We start from the raw sequence: 19,681 nt of genomic DNA on the forward strand, positions 1-19,681 counted from the left end.
AAGAAGATGTGGCACATATATACAATGGAGTATTACTCAGCCATATAAAGAAACGAAATTGAGTTATTTGTAGTGAGGTGGATGGACCTAGAGTCTGTCATATAGAGTGAAGTAAGTCAGAAAGAGAAAGTCAAATACTGTATGCTAACACATATATATGGAATCTAAGGGGAAAAAAAATGTCATGAAGAACCTAGGGTTAAGACAGGAATAAAGACACAGACCTACTAGAGAATGGACTTTACGATATGGGGAGCAGGAAGGGCAAGCTGTGACAAAGTGAGAGAGTGGCATGGACATATATACACTACCAAAATTAAAATAGATAGCTAGTGGGAAGCAGCCACACAGCACAGGGAGATTAGCTCGGTGCTTTGTGACCACCTAGAGGGGTGTGATAGGGAGGGTGGGAGGGAGGGAGATGCAAGAGGGAAGAGATATGGGAACATATGTATATGTATAACTGATTCACTTTGTTATAAAGCAGAAACTAACACACCACTGTAAAGCAATTATACTCCAATAAAGATGTAAAAAAAAAATAGAGCATATATATAAAATGTACAAAAATCAAAAAAAAAAGAATAAATGTAATAAGACTAACAGAAGTCAATTCATAAAAGTAATATAAGGGGTACTGTTATCCAACCTTATGTCTGCAACATAAGAAATAACATGAAATTTTAATATTACTGAAAGGACTTTGGCCTGACACTTAGAGTTGCTATGTAGTCTACATCTTCAGAAGACCTCTCATTTCCATAAAATGTCCTCATAAATTACAATGCACAATCACTAAATACTCTTCTTAGCATTCTTTGTAATAATAATGCCAGGCCTAGTTTCTATTGGGGATTTTGTGGAAGTCAGTTTTACAGTCAAATAAATACAGGGCAATTTTTTTTTTCTAGTGATGTATCCTTTAGAATTTCTTGATGTTTAATTTCAATAACTAAGAAAATATAATCTCAGTTACATGAGTTTTTGTATTCTCTGTTTTCTTTTATATATACATACATACATAATACATGTGTCAAACCTTACTTCCAGAAAGTTTTAAAGTTCTAACACTGATACTAAGTAGAACATAAGTTATACATTAAAACTAATGAAAAAAAGTAAGAGACATTTAAGACAGGATTACATCTCCATGTCAGCATGACACTAAGCCAAAAATAAACAAACAAAACAACAAAAAAACAACTTAGAGAGTTACATGTGACATATATTCCTAATAAAAGGAATCAGAGAGTTCATTGGGTTAGAAGTTATTTTATAAAATATGTCAAAACTTAAAAATTTTAAATTTGTTTCAGTAGACACTTCATACAAGCTCTGAATTAACTTGATGAATATAAATACAAATATTTAGCACAACAAACTTTTGACACTACTAAAAAGTTGTTGTAAAGTCTGTAATGCATAGTCTGCATCAAAACATAATAAACTATCAACATGGGTAACATATATGGAACAGAATTTATAAAGAAGTCTAAAACAAAGGTATGTCTTTCTTTCTCTGTGTTCTTTGTTATAGTCCTCTTTTTTTTTTGTTTATGTATTACTATGTAATTTTTTTAGTTAAAAAAATTGAGGTTCAATGTACATGTGGTAATGTAAAAACAGAGTTAATACTTCTCTAGTAGTATTCAAACTGATATTAGGGCTTCCCTGGTGGCGCAGTGGTTGAGAGTCCGCCTGCCGATGAAGGGGACACGGGTTTGAGCCCTGGTCTGGGAAGATCCCACATGCCGCGGAGCGGCTGGGCCCGTGAGCCATGGCCACTGAGCCTGCGCGTTCGGAGCCTGTGCTCTGCACGGGAGAGGCCACAACAGTGAGAGGCCCACATACCGCAAAAAAAAAAAAAAAAAAAGGAGGTTCTTTTAAATCTTACCTTTATACATAGAAAGGCATTTAATAGAGGTCCATAGAGAGTTATCTGAGAATCTGGAGAAAGTTCCATTTCTACATGAAGTTTATCAGGTGGAAGTTCTGAGGGATCAATAGGTGGACGTGAAGAAGTAGAGGGAGAAGAAACAACTCTGTCTGTCTTCTGGGATGGCCTTAATACAGATAGCATTGTTTCTTCCATTTCTGACACTGGAATAAATTGAGGAAAAAAGAATAATGTTTGAGGGGTGAGGGAGGAAAGCACCTCTTAAAAGTTCTTCAAAGAACTAGTCACTAAGAAATTCTATTTTGCAAATATGAAAGCAACTAATGCTGCTAAAATATCTGTAGTATATAATGAAAACAAACCTGAAAGATTACTAGTTAAGAATGCAATAAAGTATGGACTTCATTGAAATGTGTATAAAAATACATAAATCAAACTTAAAAAAATCGATGAAAAGTTCCCATTAACAAAGGCAACATTCTCATCAAGTTCTGTCAATATACTGTAAATCTGGGTCACAATTAGGCTTTAACTAATTTAAAGTTAAACAATAAAGTTACTTTCACATAAACAGCTATTCAAATGCAGTGTGACATTATCAACATATACATATGAGAAAGTTACAAAAACTATTCTTAAAAACTTAACTTACTGGAAAAATACACAGAAAATATCACTTGACTCTAATTCCACTTTGGATCCAAATAAAGCAGCACTTAAGCCTCAGGTAAACTATAAATGATATGACAGTTGTCAAAATGCATTAAAGAAACTAACATTTCACAAAATCAAGCGCTTTAAATATATAGATTTATATATACCTAACTTCATACTCCAGCTCTGCTTCTTCTAGCTCAGCAGACCTTGAGAAAATTACTTACTTTCTCTGAGCATATTTCCTCAACTCTACAATGACAATAATAATTATAACATCTATCTCACAGAGTTGCTTGAAGAGTTAAATGAGATAAAGTAAACCAGGAAACAGCTTGGCCTAGTATTTGACATATATAGTATTTGATATAGTACTTGATATATAGTAAATGCTCAATGAAAGTTAGCTGTAATTATACCAAAATCCTTAAAAGATTTTAAATGTATAAAATTGCCAATAGATGCATTTCCAAATATTTTTAATTTCTCCTTGTATCTTTGATGTTTATCAATTATAACACTAGATATTTCAACATACAAATTATATAAAAACACTTACATGACTGTTTTAGCTGTTCATCTGCTTTTTGTGGATAAATTGGATGCCATGTGTAATCAATTGTAAGCATGACACTTGGGACAGTCCAGCATTCAACCCAACCAGCCCTTTGAAGATAAAAATAAAGTTTCTAGTTTGGTACTTATTCCTTTGATTGTATACAGACACCAGTTACAGATAATCAAGTTTTACTGTCATTCTTTTAAAGAATTAGAAGAGTAATTTCTCCACATAAACACGAAATACTTAGATCACTAATATTAAGTACTTACTTTTCTTGAGTAATGTTCCGCCATTTTGGTTTCACTGTTTTCTGGCCGCTTTGACATTCAGCAGGAATACCAGTATCATGAGTCATTTTATTTGGGTGGCAATTCTTTACCAGCATAAATAATGAATATTTACTAGGGTGGCAATCTGGTAGAAACAAATGAAGATCAACATCTTCTCCCTAAAAAATAATTTATAATAACCCAAAGTAATAAAATAGGTACATAAATTTGTTAGGTTACTATTTACAGGCAAGCTTATCTATAACAATCAATTAAACAGAAAATAAACATAAATTTGAAACGGCAGGTTTTACATTGAATAATCAGGTAAGTAACTGGAATAAGATCTTACATTGACTGAAACTAAATTCTGCTTAGAAAGTCAAGAAAGGGACTTCCCTGGTGGCGCAGTGGTTAAGAATCCACCTGCCAATTCAGGGGACATGGGTTCAAGCCCTGGTCCAGGAAGATCCCACATGCCACGGAGCAACCAAGCCTGTGTGCCACAACTACTGAGCCTGTGCTCTAGGGCCTGCGAGCCACAACTACGGAGGCTGAGTGCCACAACTACTGAAGCCCGCACATCTAGGGCCCGTGTTCCACAATAAGAGAAGCCACCGCAATGAGAAGCCTGTGCACTGCAACTAAAAGTAGCCCCTGCTCTCCGCAACTAGAGAAAGCCCACGCACAGCAACGAAGACCCAACACTGCCAAAAATAACAAATTAATTAATTAATTAACCTTCTTTAAAAAAGATAATAATAAAAATAAAATCTCAAAGAAAGTTAAAAAAAAATCAGGGAAATAAACAGCACAGTTTCTAGAAAACAGTAAGAAAATTATCTTCCATGGATTTCCTTGGATGTTTTGCATGTAACTCAGTAAAAAAAAATTAAAAATCAGCTAATATAAGCTTAGGTGGAATATGTTCTGTATTTTTAAAAATATGATTGTCTATTTTGATTCTACTAAGTCTTGGTTCCTCAACTGCCTTTTAAGAATTATATCAAAGGATCTTCACTGAGTTTCACTTTTTTTCCTTATAGGTCCCTGAATCTTTGCTCATTTTTGATGCTTGGTTTCTTAACAGGCAGCACAGTGGGGTGGTTAAAAGAGTGGAGCCCTAAACTATACTGCCTGGGCTCGAATTCTAACTTGGCCACTCACTAGCTATATGACAAGTTACATAAACTTGCCTTCTCCGTTTCCTATTCTGTAAATGCAGATAATAACAACAACTACTTCAAGAGGGTTGTTCTGAGAATGAATAAATGAGTTACTACACATAAAGCACTTGGAGAAGTGTCTGGCACAAAGAAGATGTTAATACTTGCTGGCTGCTCTTATTATTGTTGCTATTTTTTACCTTCATAACCTCCATCAATACTACAACTACTAATGTTGTATACCTTAAAGTTAGGTGTACCATGAATTCTGAACTCCTAAGAGCTGGCTTTTGGATCACGGGGTTTATTCATTGAATTCACGATTAAAATTAGGAATGAAATACAGCTGACCCTTGAACAACACAGGTTTGAACTGCACAGGCCACTTACACATGGATGTTTTTTCAACAGTAAATATTACAGTCCTACACGATCTGTGGTTGGTTGAATCTGCAGATGCTGAACCTCAGATACAGAGGAACCAAGGATATGGAGGATATAAGGAGAACTGACTCTAAGTTGCACACGAATTTATGATGGCAGGGAGGGTCAGCATCCCTAACCTCCACATTGTTTGTCAACTGTACAGAGAAATGTAAAATCCAGTTCACAGACTAATATTAGAGCTAGAATAAGTTCTCAAGAGAACATATAGATTAGTCACAGAGGTCAGAAATGAGCTCTAACAAAATAATCGACTCAAGGAATTATTTTATTTTTTTGCCCAGCTTTTTTTTTTTAATAGAAGTATAGTTGATTTACAATATTGTATTCATTTCAGTCATATAACACAATTCAGTGTTTTATGGATTATATGCTATATCAATACAAAGTTATTATAAAATATTGACTATATTCCCAGTACATCACATCCCCATGACTTATTTTATAACTGGTAGTTTATATCTCTTAATCTCCTTCACCTACTTTACTCCTCCTCCTTCCCCTCCCCACTCTGGTTACCACTAGTTTATTTTCTGTATCTGGAAGTCCATTTCTGTTTTATCTGTTTTATCTGTTCATTTGTTTTGTTTTTTAGATTCCAAATATAAGTGAAAACATACAGTATTTGTCTTTCTCTGTTTGACTTATTTCACTAAGCATAATACCCCTCCAGGTCACCCACGTCATAAATGGCAAGGTCTCATTCTTTTTTATGGCTGAGTAATACTCCAGTGAGTATATATATCACATCTTCTTTATCCATTCATCTGTCAATGGGCACTGTGGTCACTTCCATATCTTGGCTATCGTAAATAATGCTGCTATGAATACTGGGGTACACATATCTTTTCAAGTTACTGCCCAACTTCTTAGGGGAACTTGGGGAACTTAGGGGAAAGGCATAATATTACAGTTAACTACAAAAAAGGAACAGGCAATTCTGTGCCACTGAAGTTAGTGAACAATGTTGGAAAACCAAAATACTTCAGGGTGGCAACAGGATGGGCAGGAGAGAGTAAAGGTAAGTGCTGGGAAATCAAACTTACTAATAAACCTTGTGGAATAAACAATACATCCAATTATACGTACTCTTAAAGAGAACTTGGTATTACATGTAGCTGGAACAAAGTCCGTAAACGGCAAAGAGAAATCAATGTTTAGTGTTTCCCCACAGGCTGCCAGGTACACTGCAAGAAAAAAAAAAAAAGAAAGAAAAAAATTTATTTTTAATTTCAAAAAAATTTTAAACAAAAACTGCCTTAAATACACACCTAAACAAAATTAAATTTAATATGCTTAGTGTAATACAAATTCTGAAATAGTTCTCTGAGAGTCTTATAAGACAATGGAAAAAAAGATCAACTCTAGTATCTATTAAAACTACAAAAATCAATACCAGTTTTCTTTGTTGGTATTTGTCTTAATGAACAGAATACTAACCTAATTTTTAAAAAGTACTTACCATTTTCCTGTTGTTTAGTGGAACAGTCAATCCAATTGTGCTGATTAGCTGCCCAAATCATTTCAAATTGATGAAACATGATTTTAAAATTCCATGTATATGGAACAAATGAAAAAATGTCTGGAGCACTATCGCTTGACCAGTCTTGAATTAAATCTAAAATTATTGAGGTAGGAGACAGAATGTAAAATTAATAGAAATTCAGAAAACAAAATAAAAATATTCTAACACCAAAAAGTTTCCTATTGTTATCTAAAAAGAACTTTTATACAAAGATATTAAAAGCTGATTAAGATGTAGCTAAATGATTTGACAGTAAAAATGCTTACTTACTAATCACAGTTCCACATAAGAAAACTTTTATGCATTTCATATACCTATTATGTTTTTAAAGAAACTTCAGAAGATAAGAGGAAAAAAAAATTACCTGATATTCTGTTACCAAAATACATAACATTGTGGATATATCTCATCCTAGTTCTTTTTTCTATGTAGATTTTTACACTATCCTAGATATATAAGCTATATTACTTTTTTTCATTTAACTCAAAATTTTGCCATGTTATTTTGTACACATTAACAAAAATTTTGTTCATTAAAAAGATTTGCAAAGATTTACTTAACCATTTACTGTACTTGGATATTTAGACTTTCTTAAAGTTTCTGTTATATATAATGTTATCATGTATATTTTCATGCAAGATATTTTACATATTCAGGATTATTTTCTCAGGATAGATTTAAAATATGGATTTCCTAGGTCAAAGTTTATGAATTTTTTTAAGGCTATTATAAATCACAAAACTGCTTTCCAAGAGTAGTAGATCCATTTATGCTCCTATTAGAAATGTATGGTCAACTATCCATTTCACTGTACCTGCTCCTGCATTATATTTCTTTCTACCTCTCTCCCTTTCTCTATTTTTTTTGTGGGAGGGGGGGCGGGAGTGGGAGTGATGCGGCTTGATAATTGGTAATTGAAAAATGCTCTCTCACTTTAATTGAATTTCTTAATTACAAGAAGGGTTGAACATTATTCGTGTTGTTTTATTCACAAAACAAATACCTACAGAATGTCTACTGTGTCCCAGACTCTGTTTCAGACTGTGGGAATACAATGTGAACAAAACAAAGACTTGGCCTTAGAATTATAGTCAGTCATCTTTGTTGATTGCTGATTTACTGTATTGCTGATTTGTTGGTTTAAGTGTTGTTTTTTAAAATTGTGTTCATAGTCTGCTCATAGCTCATAGTTCTTAGTCTGCTTATCCTTTCATACCTTAATTTTTTTTTTTTTTAACCTCAATAGGCAAAAAGTCTTTACATAAAGATGTTAGCCCTGTTCTATCACAGTGCTTTCCTCTACTTTTCCTCTGGCATTCACATTATTGCATGGATTGTATACTCCTAGCAATGATGTCCTTCAATAAATGGTCTCCTCCTAAAAGGTGTCAAGCTCATCTTTGTATACTCACAGTACATAACACAGTGCTATAAAATCAGAACTTTGTGTATTTGAGAGAGGGAAACAACTACAAGTACCATTGTTATAGCACAAACTCTGACAACCAGACAGTCCTGGGTTTAAATTGTGGCTTTATCATTTTACTAGTTACATGATCTTGAACAACTGACTGAAATGTTATCGGTTTTCTCTTTTACAAAATGGGGACAACTTCACAGACTTATTGTGAGAATTTAGATGATATATGTGAACTTTTAGCACAGAAACTGCCACAAGATAAGCACTCCACAAACAGTAGCACTTAGTATTAAAGATATTCTAAGGAAAATAATAGGCAAAAATAATTAAATATTTAAAGTAGTTTCCTTTGAATTTTAAAGGATATCTTTAAACTGAAAAATATTAGATTCAGTAATGAAATCAGAAGTCAAATATCATATGAACTCATTTAAAATTTAGTTGCAATGTACAGAAACTTGTGCACATATATTAGATTCCTCTCTTGATAAAATAGCAAAATAATACATTTGATATCAAATTTTAATAACAATTTAAATTAATCTTAGTAAGATGCAGTTTTACTATATCAACGATAAAAGGCATATATGGCTATTAACCTGTTCTAAGACTAGAGAACAGAAATTTCCACTTAACGATTTTACTTTAAATATATTTTTATTTCATTTAACAAGCAATCACAGTAGCTCATCATACCTTATAGTATCTACGCCTACTTCTAAAATTTTACTTCTACATACCGCCCTACCTAACTAACCTGACTGCATCCCTACTATCTAACTTTATTCTTTAACACAGCATTCAGCACTTAAGAGATGCCCGAAAGTCATCTCTGGGATTAGCCAACTACACAATACAAATTCACCATTCATCAAGCTGATTTTCACAATTTTCTTCCTCATAAACATTTTTGGTTCTGCACTTTTACTCAAATTATTCATCCCTTCTAAAATGAACACACTCTTTGGTAACCTCTTTGTTGCAGAAAAACTCTAACCATCTTTAACAACAGCATGACACTACAGACAGTACAGAGTCTACTACAGTCAAAAAATTGTTCTTAAATGTCTTTTCCACTTACTAGCTTCATGAGTCTGCCCAAGTCATTGAATGTTTCTTCAATTTCCTCATTGTTAACTCAAGGATAACAATAACAGCTATCCCTTTTCAGAGTTGTTGTGAAGATGATACCAATGAACATGCTTTGGAATGTTTTATGAAAACATACGATGCAAATTTTAGTTAATATTACTGAGTTCATTTACCAAGACCATTTCCGATCTTAATGTCCTTCCTTACTTTCTCTAATTATCTTCAGATCATATTGATTTCCTCTGTATCCACGTCTTACATGCATTTGTTAGCTTTGAAATTCATGCTTGCACTCAATGTGTGTGTGTGTGTGTGTATATATATATATATATATATATATATATATACTGTTATGTATTGTTTTATTTGTCTAAGTCTAGTACTACACATGCCAATATACTTGAGACTGATAAATAAATTCCCATAAGCGCTATCCCTATAAGTTCTCTCTGCGTTGAGATCATGGCTTATATTTGTTTTGAATCATTATTAACAAGTGACTCTCAACTTATACTGGTTGCATTTATCTACTTCATACTACTACCTAAAAGACTGAGCTATAATTGCTAGTAAAATAAACACAAATTCAAATAATCTACTAATCATCTAAGGAAACCAACATAATTTTATAGTTTTTAGTCAATTTCTATTTTAATGTCTTATTAGTTTTTTAAATATCTTATCTAAACGTCAGTATATTCTGCAATATAGTTTCCCTACCAGCTTATACAATATCTTTACTGACAAATATTAAAAATTATGGTAACAAAATATCTTTACTAGGAACCTCAAAAACTACTTCCGATATGTATTTCTCTTTAAACCAAAAGCTGCTCTTATTACCAGATGGTCTTACCAAATAAATTTATTTATTTGGAAGCACTTTCTTGATGACAGCCTTAATCATTTAGATAATAAAATTTTAAAAGTTGTGAAGTTGGTAATCTAAATATTAGTCTGGGAAAAAACTCATCTACAACTCACTTTATAATTAAGTTGATAGGCCAACACCCTATAAAATGTCCATCAGCTGGTACTGGGGCTTTTCAATACCATTATATTTTCTTCTTCCATTATCAGAGTAAACCTAAGTCAATTTCATTATTGCCTGTAAAGACTTCACTTTTGCCTTTGTTTTACATCTTTCATTCCTGAGGCTCTATATTGTATTTATCATGAAGAGATCTCTGTCCCACATTGAAATCTCTTAAGAACAATTTTATCCCACTAATAACTGGCAAGAGAATGGCTCTTAAGGCATATTAGGTATTCCCTCACACAAAATAGATAATTTATTTTCTGCAAAAATCTGTCAACAGAGAAATGTAAAACTGAGAAAAGCAATTCAAACACTATGACCAAGTATGTTCTCTCCAAGGCTAAATTAATATCACTCTCTGATAGTATCTTTTTTAAAGAATAAATACGTTTTTGAAGGACTCTAGAAAGATTTCAGAAGTAATATATCTAAATGTTATAGCTGTTAAATCTGGGAGATGAGAACTTAAGTTTTGTACCTTTCTATATTTTTTAAATTTCTCCAAATAAATTTTAGAAAAAAATAACTTTAAAAAAGTGAAGTTAAATAGGTATAAGCATAAAGATTAGAGAAAGAAAATAATTTAAGAAAAATCACAATTGTAGTTTAGGAAATGTGTACTTGTTTAACTAATACAATATTCAATCTAAATGTAAGCGCTACTACAAAATAAAGTTTAAATTTTGAGAAATTTATACTTCTACTCCAAGTATTCTTGGCACTGCTAAAGTCTGAGATTGTGAAATTCTGGAGGAAAAACAGTGTGAAGTATTGAATGCTTGAAAACACTGGGTTTTTTCTTTAAGTTTAAATAAATTAAATAATTTATAATTTTAAAAGTCTAAAAAGAAAGAAAGAAACTGGAATCTATTTTAAAAGATTAGCAAAGTTAGAAATGATAAAATCTTAAGTGAGAAGGAAAGGACTATGCAAAGAAGCTATCTATATAAAAACAGATTCTTGAACCAGACCATTTGGGTTGGAATCCTAGCTTGACTTAGTCACGTAACCCTGGACAAATTGCTTAACCACTCTGTAACTCACTGCCCTCATCTGTAAAATAAGGATAATGATAATAAAATTGACCTCAGAGAATTATTATGAGGATTTAATGATTTAATATGTGAAACTGCTTAGAACAGAGACAGACACTAATACACACTGTAAGTTTTAGCTATTATTTTTTTCATAAATCTGAAGTAAGTAGTACTTATTCAATATTCAGCTCCACTGACAAAAATTTAACTTGCCAGGGACTCTGTCAAAGTTTCTACTACTGGGGCCTTGACTTGAGCCTTGGAGAAGAATTATACAACTGCAAAAATACAGAATCATTCTATCTAATCCCCACGATAAGGCTCCTGATCAAAGCAAAAGACTAATGATTGAACATATTATAGTAATGGCATTATTATAAAAGGCCAAAACTCTAGCAGTAGCAAAATTAGGTTAGAAATTGTTATCCCTATTTCACAGATAAGGAAACTGAAGCTTAAACAATTAGGAAATTTGGTCAACATCATATTGCTAGTAAGTAATGTCAGGACAGGGAAACCTGTGAATATCTTAATGACTGCTATACCCACAAATATTCGTACTCAGCACAGAATGCTTGTAAATGATCGGTGGGTGGATGGACGAACAGATAAATGCAGCAATCAGTCAAGCAAATATTAGGAGTTCTGGGGTAGCCACTGATCCTAAAAAAGCAGACCAACTCTGGCTAAACTTCTTACAGAAAGGCTCAAAAAATGCTTATTTTTATGTAGCAATATTTATGTCATTCAGAGACTAAGACCACATGTTCCCATAATCATAAAATAATGAGTAGCTATCATAATATGCTGCAAGAAATAAAAGAATTTTCTCCACCTAATGACAGCATCAACTCAATTATACATGCCAACAGAAAGGAGTTAAGTAGGGACTCCAAATACAAAAATAACGTATTTGACTATTTGAATATACTGTCTGTGGATTACTAACTAAAACAAAATAGTAGAGCCACAATGATGCCTAATTCAGGAAGAGAAAGAAACTGATTCATCTTCCCCAACTTATCCCCCACTAGACTGACACAAAAATGAGTTCTTGCACTTCCTCCTAAGCTCAATTTTGGGTTCATATTTTCCTTGTTTGGGTTAGAAGACAGCATAGAACATGTATATTTAAGTTTTTCCTTTGATAAACTTGGCCCCAAAAGAAGTGTAAAAGAAAGTATGAATTGTGTCATCAAGTCCCTATGTTGAATCTAAAAGCAAAACTTATTGACTATAAACAAGTTCACTATGATAAATCTCAGATCTCATTGTATTTATACTTATTAGAAAATTACCTGTGAAGAAATTCTTCTGTGCAAAGATGAAGTGGTAGGTGGCTTTATAAACCTCTAATTCACACTGCCATGTCTGTGGCATGTTCCATATTCGGGGGTAGCTGGCATTGATGTGAAACTGCAAATCAAATGTTAAGTAAAAATGTCAGAGGTTAAAATATGACATTGTGTGACAGCATTAGAAATGAACTCGCACAAACTGGTGAGTAATTAAAACTTATTTTCCTACTGAGCCAAACAGAATGCCCCTTAGAGGTTTTAATATTGCTGTGGCTAAAGGTCAGTATCCATGGTTACATCCAGCTCCTTAAAATACTAAGCCATGATGTGGCCAAAAAACTTTAAGAACAAATCAGGCTACAGTTTTGATACTGTAGCTAAACAGAGTAACAGCCAACTTCATTAACTCTTCTTTAAACCTAACCTGTTAAGTGAGAGGCTCGGGTCAGGCAGGGTAGAGTGCAATGCATACTGTCACACAGAAGTTTGGCCATCAGTGCCTCCTCGGTTCTTATTTGACAGCACAGTAGTTATAAATCTGACATGATGCTTTGTGGTAAATTCCACCTGCCAAAGCTTGGCAATTCTGCAAAGGCAAGAGCTGCCTGGCCAGGAATACCATTATTGCACAGCACCATTTATCAGCAATAGCTCAGGAATTCATTAAAATGCTGAATATTCATATTTATAGTATTCATTATATTCTTGGTAACTGCAAAATTTTCTTAATTTACATATATCATATATAAATATGCTTGTTTAGACAAGCAATTAAGGACCTAATGATATCATCTAATATAAAAGAATCCTCTCTAAATATCAGCCATTCTACGCAGTGACTTTTGTTATTATTGTTGTTATTACTGTCGTCCCTGAGAAAAAATAATAATCTGCTTGATTAATGAGTTCCTGACCTGCAGTTTTCAATCATGAGCATTTCCATATTTATTCTGTTTCTAATATGGAGCAATTCAGGGTATCAATAAGATTTTCTTCCTTTTACCTTATTCATCAAGTAAAAAAGGACAATGAATTATTAAGCCCTGAGAAAGAATCTGATGGGGCCAGAAAACATACAGTAAAAATTTATCTTACTTACAGCATAGGAGACAGCTAGTCTAGCCATACAATGAAGTTTAAAAACAATACACTGAGAACTTTTCACATTTCTAAAGGCCAAAAACCCATGTAGTGTTGCCTTATATTCATTTCCCCCAAAAGAAGAGCCAACAGAGAGATGCCAAAGGGAGTCCACAGCATTGGGAATCTACACCTCTTCCCAAAAACATGGTCAAGAGCATCTGGTTGTTCTTGAATGAGAAGACTGACCATTTGATGACCTCCTGGCCATTAAAATTTTATATTAAAAAATTAAAACCAAATTTGTATTTTATGGATGTAGGCATATCATCATACACTCTAGACTTACTGCTAACATTTCTGCTTCTAAAAGAGTCCGGTATTGCATGCTAGTAGTGGCATCAACATGTAAGAGTTGTCCTTTAATTGCAGGGGTGTAACCTAAAATAAGTGAAAACATAAAAATTAAGAACCTAAAGAAATATATACATATAATTAAAAATTTTGGACTGGAAACAAATTCCCCCACCACCCAAAGAAGGAATTCCTGAAAAATGGTAATCAGTCACTATTTAAATACACCCCCAATAATGTGGAGTATACTATCTAATAGGTAACCTTTCTCATTTCGGACAGCTCTGATGGAAAAGAGTTCCATCTTCATATAAGGTCTATCCTGACTCTGCTTTCCAGTGCAAAACTACAAGTCTATTTTCCAAATGATAGTGTGCAAATATTTAAGACTGCTCCCATGTCCCTTTTTTCACTGACTCAAGGGTACATATTTTCAACTACCCCTTAAGTAATGACAGTTGCTTTTTTTTGCTTTTTTTTTTTCTGGAAATTAAAACACCAGCTTTATTATAGAGGTATTGAAAACATGGCTTTGAATACCCCAATAAGAAAATCTTGAGTTAGTCATAGCTACAGATAGGCAATGCTAGAAATCCAAATCTACTCCACCACCCAGGACAGACCCTTTCACTAAATGACTTCGAAGAGTCTGAAATCTGTAGAAAAGACAGTATTAAAAAAAAAAAAGGGAATAGGATGGATCTAATATATCATATCCTTGTTCAAAATCCACCCATCAGGGCAAGTATAGGTAGGAGAGAAGTCAGGAGATTGCACAAATAAATTATTGAAAAAAATGTGTAATGACAGTTGCTAAACAAAAAAACTATTCCTTACATAGTGACAGTTACCAAACAACACAGCCCCACTCTGAATAAAAGCAGAAAGGTTCAGAGTATTTCACTTCTTTTCTTGATGGACTGCCCTCCTATGAACACTAACACTATGAACATTCTTATATGGCTAATTCAACATGCATCCTGCTCTGGGCATTTTTTTTCCCCAAACAACTGGATCTCTGGGACCAGTTTTTAAATGTTTTCAAATTATATTTTGTTATTGTCTAAGAACTAAGTCTATTTTTCCCTTTGAAGACAGTCATCTTAAAAGCCACCTAACCTTTACCAATAACTTGACTGGGTTTTTCTTAGACACTTAACTCATTCAGTTCAACAGTCAGTGTGCTGTGGCACTTCCCATGAATTCATAATAGGTATATGCTCAAGATATTGATGCCTCAGTCCTCAGATGGTCCCTTTACCCCAGTGCACCAATAAATGTACCTCCCCAAAATCTTTACAAATATTATTTCCTATATACATCATCAGTTTAAAAAGGCAGAGGAACTTCCCTGGTGGCGCAGTGGTTAAGAATCCACCTGCCAATGCAGGGGACACGGGTTCAACCCCTGGTCCGGGAAGATCCCACATACTGCGGAGCAACTAAGCTCGTGCACCACAAGTGCTGAGCCTGCGCTCTAGAGCCCACAAGCCACAAATGCTGAGCCCGCGTGCTACAACTACTGAAGCCCACATGCCTAGAGCCTGTGCTCCGCAACGAGAAGCCCCCACTCGCTGCAACTAGAGAAAGCCCGTGCACAGCAACGAAGACCCAACGCAGCCAAAGATAAATAAATAAATCAAAAAAAAAAAAGGCAGAAGCACTCCCTTAACTGAACCATTCTCAATTCTGTGCAACCCTCAACAGCCTCTTCCTCTACAGAATTACAGATCCTATATATCAGTAATTAAGGCTATCCTGAAAGATGCTTCTTTCCAACTGACTACTCTGAATCCTAGAGAATCTCAAGCATCTGCTTCAAGACTTAGGTTATTCTTTTAAAAGTAACTAAGATAAGGTTTTAGTTCTTCAGTGTAATAGCCCTAAAGTTACGGGGAAAAGATATACTATCTCATTCTCAGTCACTTTTTCAATTAATTATCTAAGCAGGCAGACTCAACTGCTACCTTTTTATGCAAGCTAATAAATCTAGTCAACACCTTTGCCTGTTTTCTTTTTATCGTAGCAACAAAATGAGTGACAGAAACAAGAAAAGAGAGCCAATAATTACATAAAACTTATTCTAATTATACCTAGCAATAGTAACATTGCTGTTCAGTAATTTAAAAACATTGGTGAGTTGCTACTCTCCATACCCTCAAGAAAGTGAAGAAATAAAGCAGAATTTCACTTCAACTGGTCTCAATTACAAATGTAATAAGAGGATGGGAAGAACAAGGAGAAATGAGGGAGACTATATAATATTTTGATAAATTTAACAATAAAGTATTTAATCATGTTACTGATTAATCTGTATCAGAGCCCAAATTTTAAATTCATAATGAACTTAGATTATCTTAGCTCAGATAAAACTACAGCTAATCAGGGCATGACTTAATATTTTAAATATGAAATATTCTGCTTTCTTAAAGTTATGCTATTCAAAGTACCCAGGTTACTTCCTGACAAAAATCTACTAACAATATAACCTAAAACAAAGCCTATTAGTCATTCAATCTACTTCTGCCCATGGACCATGTGCCAGGTCCTGGGTTTGGCACAGGTATACACCAGTGAAAAGAAATACGTAGTACCAGCCTTCACAGAGCAACAGACTAACAGGAAAAACATACACTAAGCAAATTACGCACAAACTTACAAAAGAGGTGTACGGTATAATGAAAGCACAGAATAATAAGACCTAGCTTGATTAAAACACTTTTCTCTTCTCTCCAAGTGCATGAATAATATAGTATTTACTAACTACAGGCACATCAAAATATAATAAAAAGCTGAAAAAGAAAACCCCATTAATTTTAGTCTAACTGGATTAATAATTATTTATATATTAATTATTCCCCTACTAATCACTTAAAACAGAAAAACACTCATCATAGCTTACCATTTTCCTCAACTGTCATTGGAATATTAATTTCTAAATATGAGCCAGCTCCTACATTTACATGTACAGCATTTGTTTCCTATCAAAAGCAAAAAATAATTCATGAAACATTTATTATAATTACACTCCCATCTTTACTTTTCAGTTATTATCAAAGATAAAATTTAATCATCAATAATATTAAATAGGTATTAAAAGTTCCTAAGAGCAAAAGTTCAAATTTATACCAAAAATATACTAAAACAGTTTGGCCAGATTTAAAGGAGAAAATGAATCAGCCTATACTATAAAGGTCTATTATTATTAATTAACTTCTTTCTACTATTTGGCACTTAATGAAAGTAACATACATACAATTATTGGGGGTGGGGGTCAGGGAAGCTCATAGAAATGAATCTGAGTATAGGACTAGTCACCAGAAAGATACTCTGGAAAATAATGTTCAAATTTTACACATAATTTTCTACTATATTATTTCAATAATTACCCTATTTTTGGTAAACAGCAAGTCAATTGTAGCATCTGCAATAATATTCATTCGTAGTTCAAAAGCAAGGATCTGTCTTGGTCTCCCAGGCTGTGCAATTTCAGAGACTTTCAGAACTTGATAATCAGGAGGGAAGAAGAACTTCCATAAACAATCTCTAAATAAAGAGGAAGAAAGAATAATGACAAGTTATTCAAATAAAATTACCTCTGATAAGAGACAAGATCAGTATTATAACTTTCTATTACCACTGCTATCTTATTTAACAATTAGACATAAAATTGAAAAAAAAATTATAAGTCACAAAATAACACCTACCATAATTTCCTTTCAGTAAAATGAAAGACTGTTTTATACTTCCAGAGATCAATGAGCTTTGAGCACTTAATATACTACTATCAAATAAGACATAGGTAAGACCAAATTTGCACTATTCAAACATACTGTGAAAAATTAAAGACTTTCTACAGGTATATCAATTGTGCAAATGGCAAAGAAAGAGCTGAAGGGGGATGGCTTAATTAGAATCATTCCACTCTGGACAATTACTACTTAACCTTTCTGAGGACACTCGCCTGCTTCCTCACCTGTAAAAGAGGATTGTCATAACCAGTCTCAGAGAATAGATCCAAGAATTAAATGACAACGTATATGAAAAAGACTTGGCAGTACATGGCACATGGAGTAAGTGTATTTCTATTATTTTCATAATCACTATTAATCAACGTTAAAACAATAAGAGTCTAAAGAGCAATAGATTTCTAAAAAGAAGCAAGTGTTTGGAGGCTAGGGCTCTCATGTATTTGCCTCCCCATATCATTTGACAAACATGAAAGAAACCAAGAAACTTTCAATTCATAGCCTTCTATATAATTAAAAATTAGCATGTTACTCATACATTCAGAAAAAGTATCAGTTTCTGACTTTTAAATAGGAAGAGCTGAGGAAGGAATCATCAGTAACAGGAAATGCTGCTTGGAATAAACTGCGAAAAATCAGATCAACAGAACAAAATTTGCAAACTGATCCATTATAGACACAAAAAGAAAATTAAGTCTGTAAATGTTTTGGCTAAGACACAAATATACAAAACTAAGCTTTCAAGACAAAGAATCCATCCGATCATTAGGTGATCATGGACTATAAAATGGGTAGCAGGATATAATGAAAAGAGCAGTGGACTTGAAGGGTTGGTCTGAATCTTGGCTCTAGATGCTATAGCTTTACTATCTTGCCCGAATCACTGAATTTCTGTGTCTTTATTTTCTCACAGGTATAATCAGATCACCACACCTGTCCTTGTGTCTCTCACTGTTATGAAGATCAAGTGTGAAAATATAAATGAAAGCAATAAAAGGCCAGACAATATCAGGAATATTTGCATTATTATAGTTATCATTAAGGAGTAAGCACGAATTTATAAAGTTTATATTTCAACTCTGTCATGAAAACTCTTAAAAAGAAAAGCTGAGTGTCTTAAAGATTCAGACACAAGAGGGAGGGGATATGGGGATATATGTATACATATAGCTGATGCACTTTGTTATACAACAGAAACTAACACACCACTGTGAAGCAATTATACCCCAATAAAGATGTTAAAAAAAAAAGAAAATCATGTAAAGGTAATAGAACTGACATTAAAATCTATAAGCTAAATAAGGTCATGCTACATCAGAGATCAAAAACAATGCTGAGTGAACTATCCAATAATAAAACAGTTGAGATTTCTTTCTATATTTCTTACACTAATAGGTAGATACTAAAAAAAATGACCTAATGAACATTTCTGATAACAGTTCATATTTGTTTAGAAACTCAGTATGGAGAAGGTGAAAAGGAAATGGCTACAAGAGAGGAAATGCACAATTTGCATATATAAGGGAGGAGATAAATACTATTATTACTCACACAAGGAAACTAAACCCATGTGATAAATTTCTTTCTTTCTTCTTTCTTTTTAATAAATCTGAATGGTTTGTTAAGTCCAGCTTAAAAAATGTATTGCTGTTCTCTCCTAGCAGTGGCAGGACCTACTGAAGGGAGTTGGTAAAGCAAATTTTTCTTTCATGTTATCTATAGTATCATTTCTCTGTATTATACAAAGATCACCCAAAGAGTGAATATGACTATATATTAAAAGAATTTTAGCTAGGATTTTCATGTAAATATAGCCTAATACTTCTCTTAATGCAATACAATTAAATATAGTTTAAGAAGAATCACACCTTATTCAAATACTAAAATGCAAAAATATTCTGTGTCTGTGTTAAAGCACTGCTTTAATTTTTTCCTTTCAAATATAGCAAGTGTAACTGTTACTTAAGGGAATGTAAAACCCCTCATTTTCAACTATTCCACAGTAAATATAGCATGGTTTAATGTATGAAAAATTTTATTATAAAAGGAAAATTTTAATCCAGTAATTTGAAAAATACTTGTTTTCTAACCTGAA

At 33.2% G+C, this 19,681-nt stretch overlaps 1 protein-coding gene across 6 annotated transcripts in view; it reads right to left on the minus strand.

Moving 5' to 3' along the window:
- BLTP1 (bridge-like lipid transfer protein family member 1) overlaps positions 1-19,681 on the minus strand; it is a 212,003-nt gene that overhangs the window by 141,833 nt on the left and 50,489 nt on the right. For all 6 annotated transcript variants that reach the window (XM_082837740.1, XM_082837741.1, XM_082837744.1 and 3 more), the window contains 9 exons: positions 17,227-17,383; positions 16,740-16,818; positions 13,833-13,924; positions 12,404-12,521; positions 6,455-6,610; positions 6,082-6,179; positions 3,383-3,561; positions 3,111-3,217; positions 1,895-2,100 (listed from right to left, as the gene is read on the minus strand). In XM_082837740.1, coding sequence (XP_082693866.1) covers positions 1,895-2,100; positions 3,111-3,217; positions 3,383-3,561; positions 6,082-6,179; positions 6,455-6,610; positions 12,404-12,521; positions 13,833-13,924; positions 16,740-16,818; positions 17,227-17,383 — 1,192 coding nt within the window. The remainder of the gene's footprint in view (positions 1-1,894; positions 2,101-3,110; positions 3,218-3,382; positions 3,562-6,081; positions 6,180-6,454; positions 6,611-12,403; positions 12,522-13,832; positions 13,925-16,739; positions 16,819-17,226; positions 17,384-19,681) is intronic.

This window comes from Leucopleurus acutus (assembly GCF_964270905.1).
Source record: "Leucopleurus acutus genome assembly, chromosome: 4".
NCBI classification, from domain to species: Eukaryota; Metazoa; Chordata; class Mammalia; order Artiodactyla; family Delphinidae; genus Leucopleurus; species Leucopleurus acutus.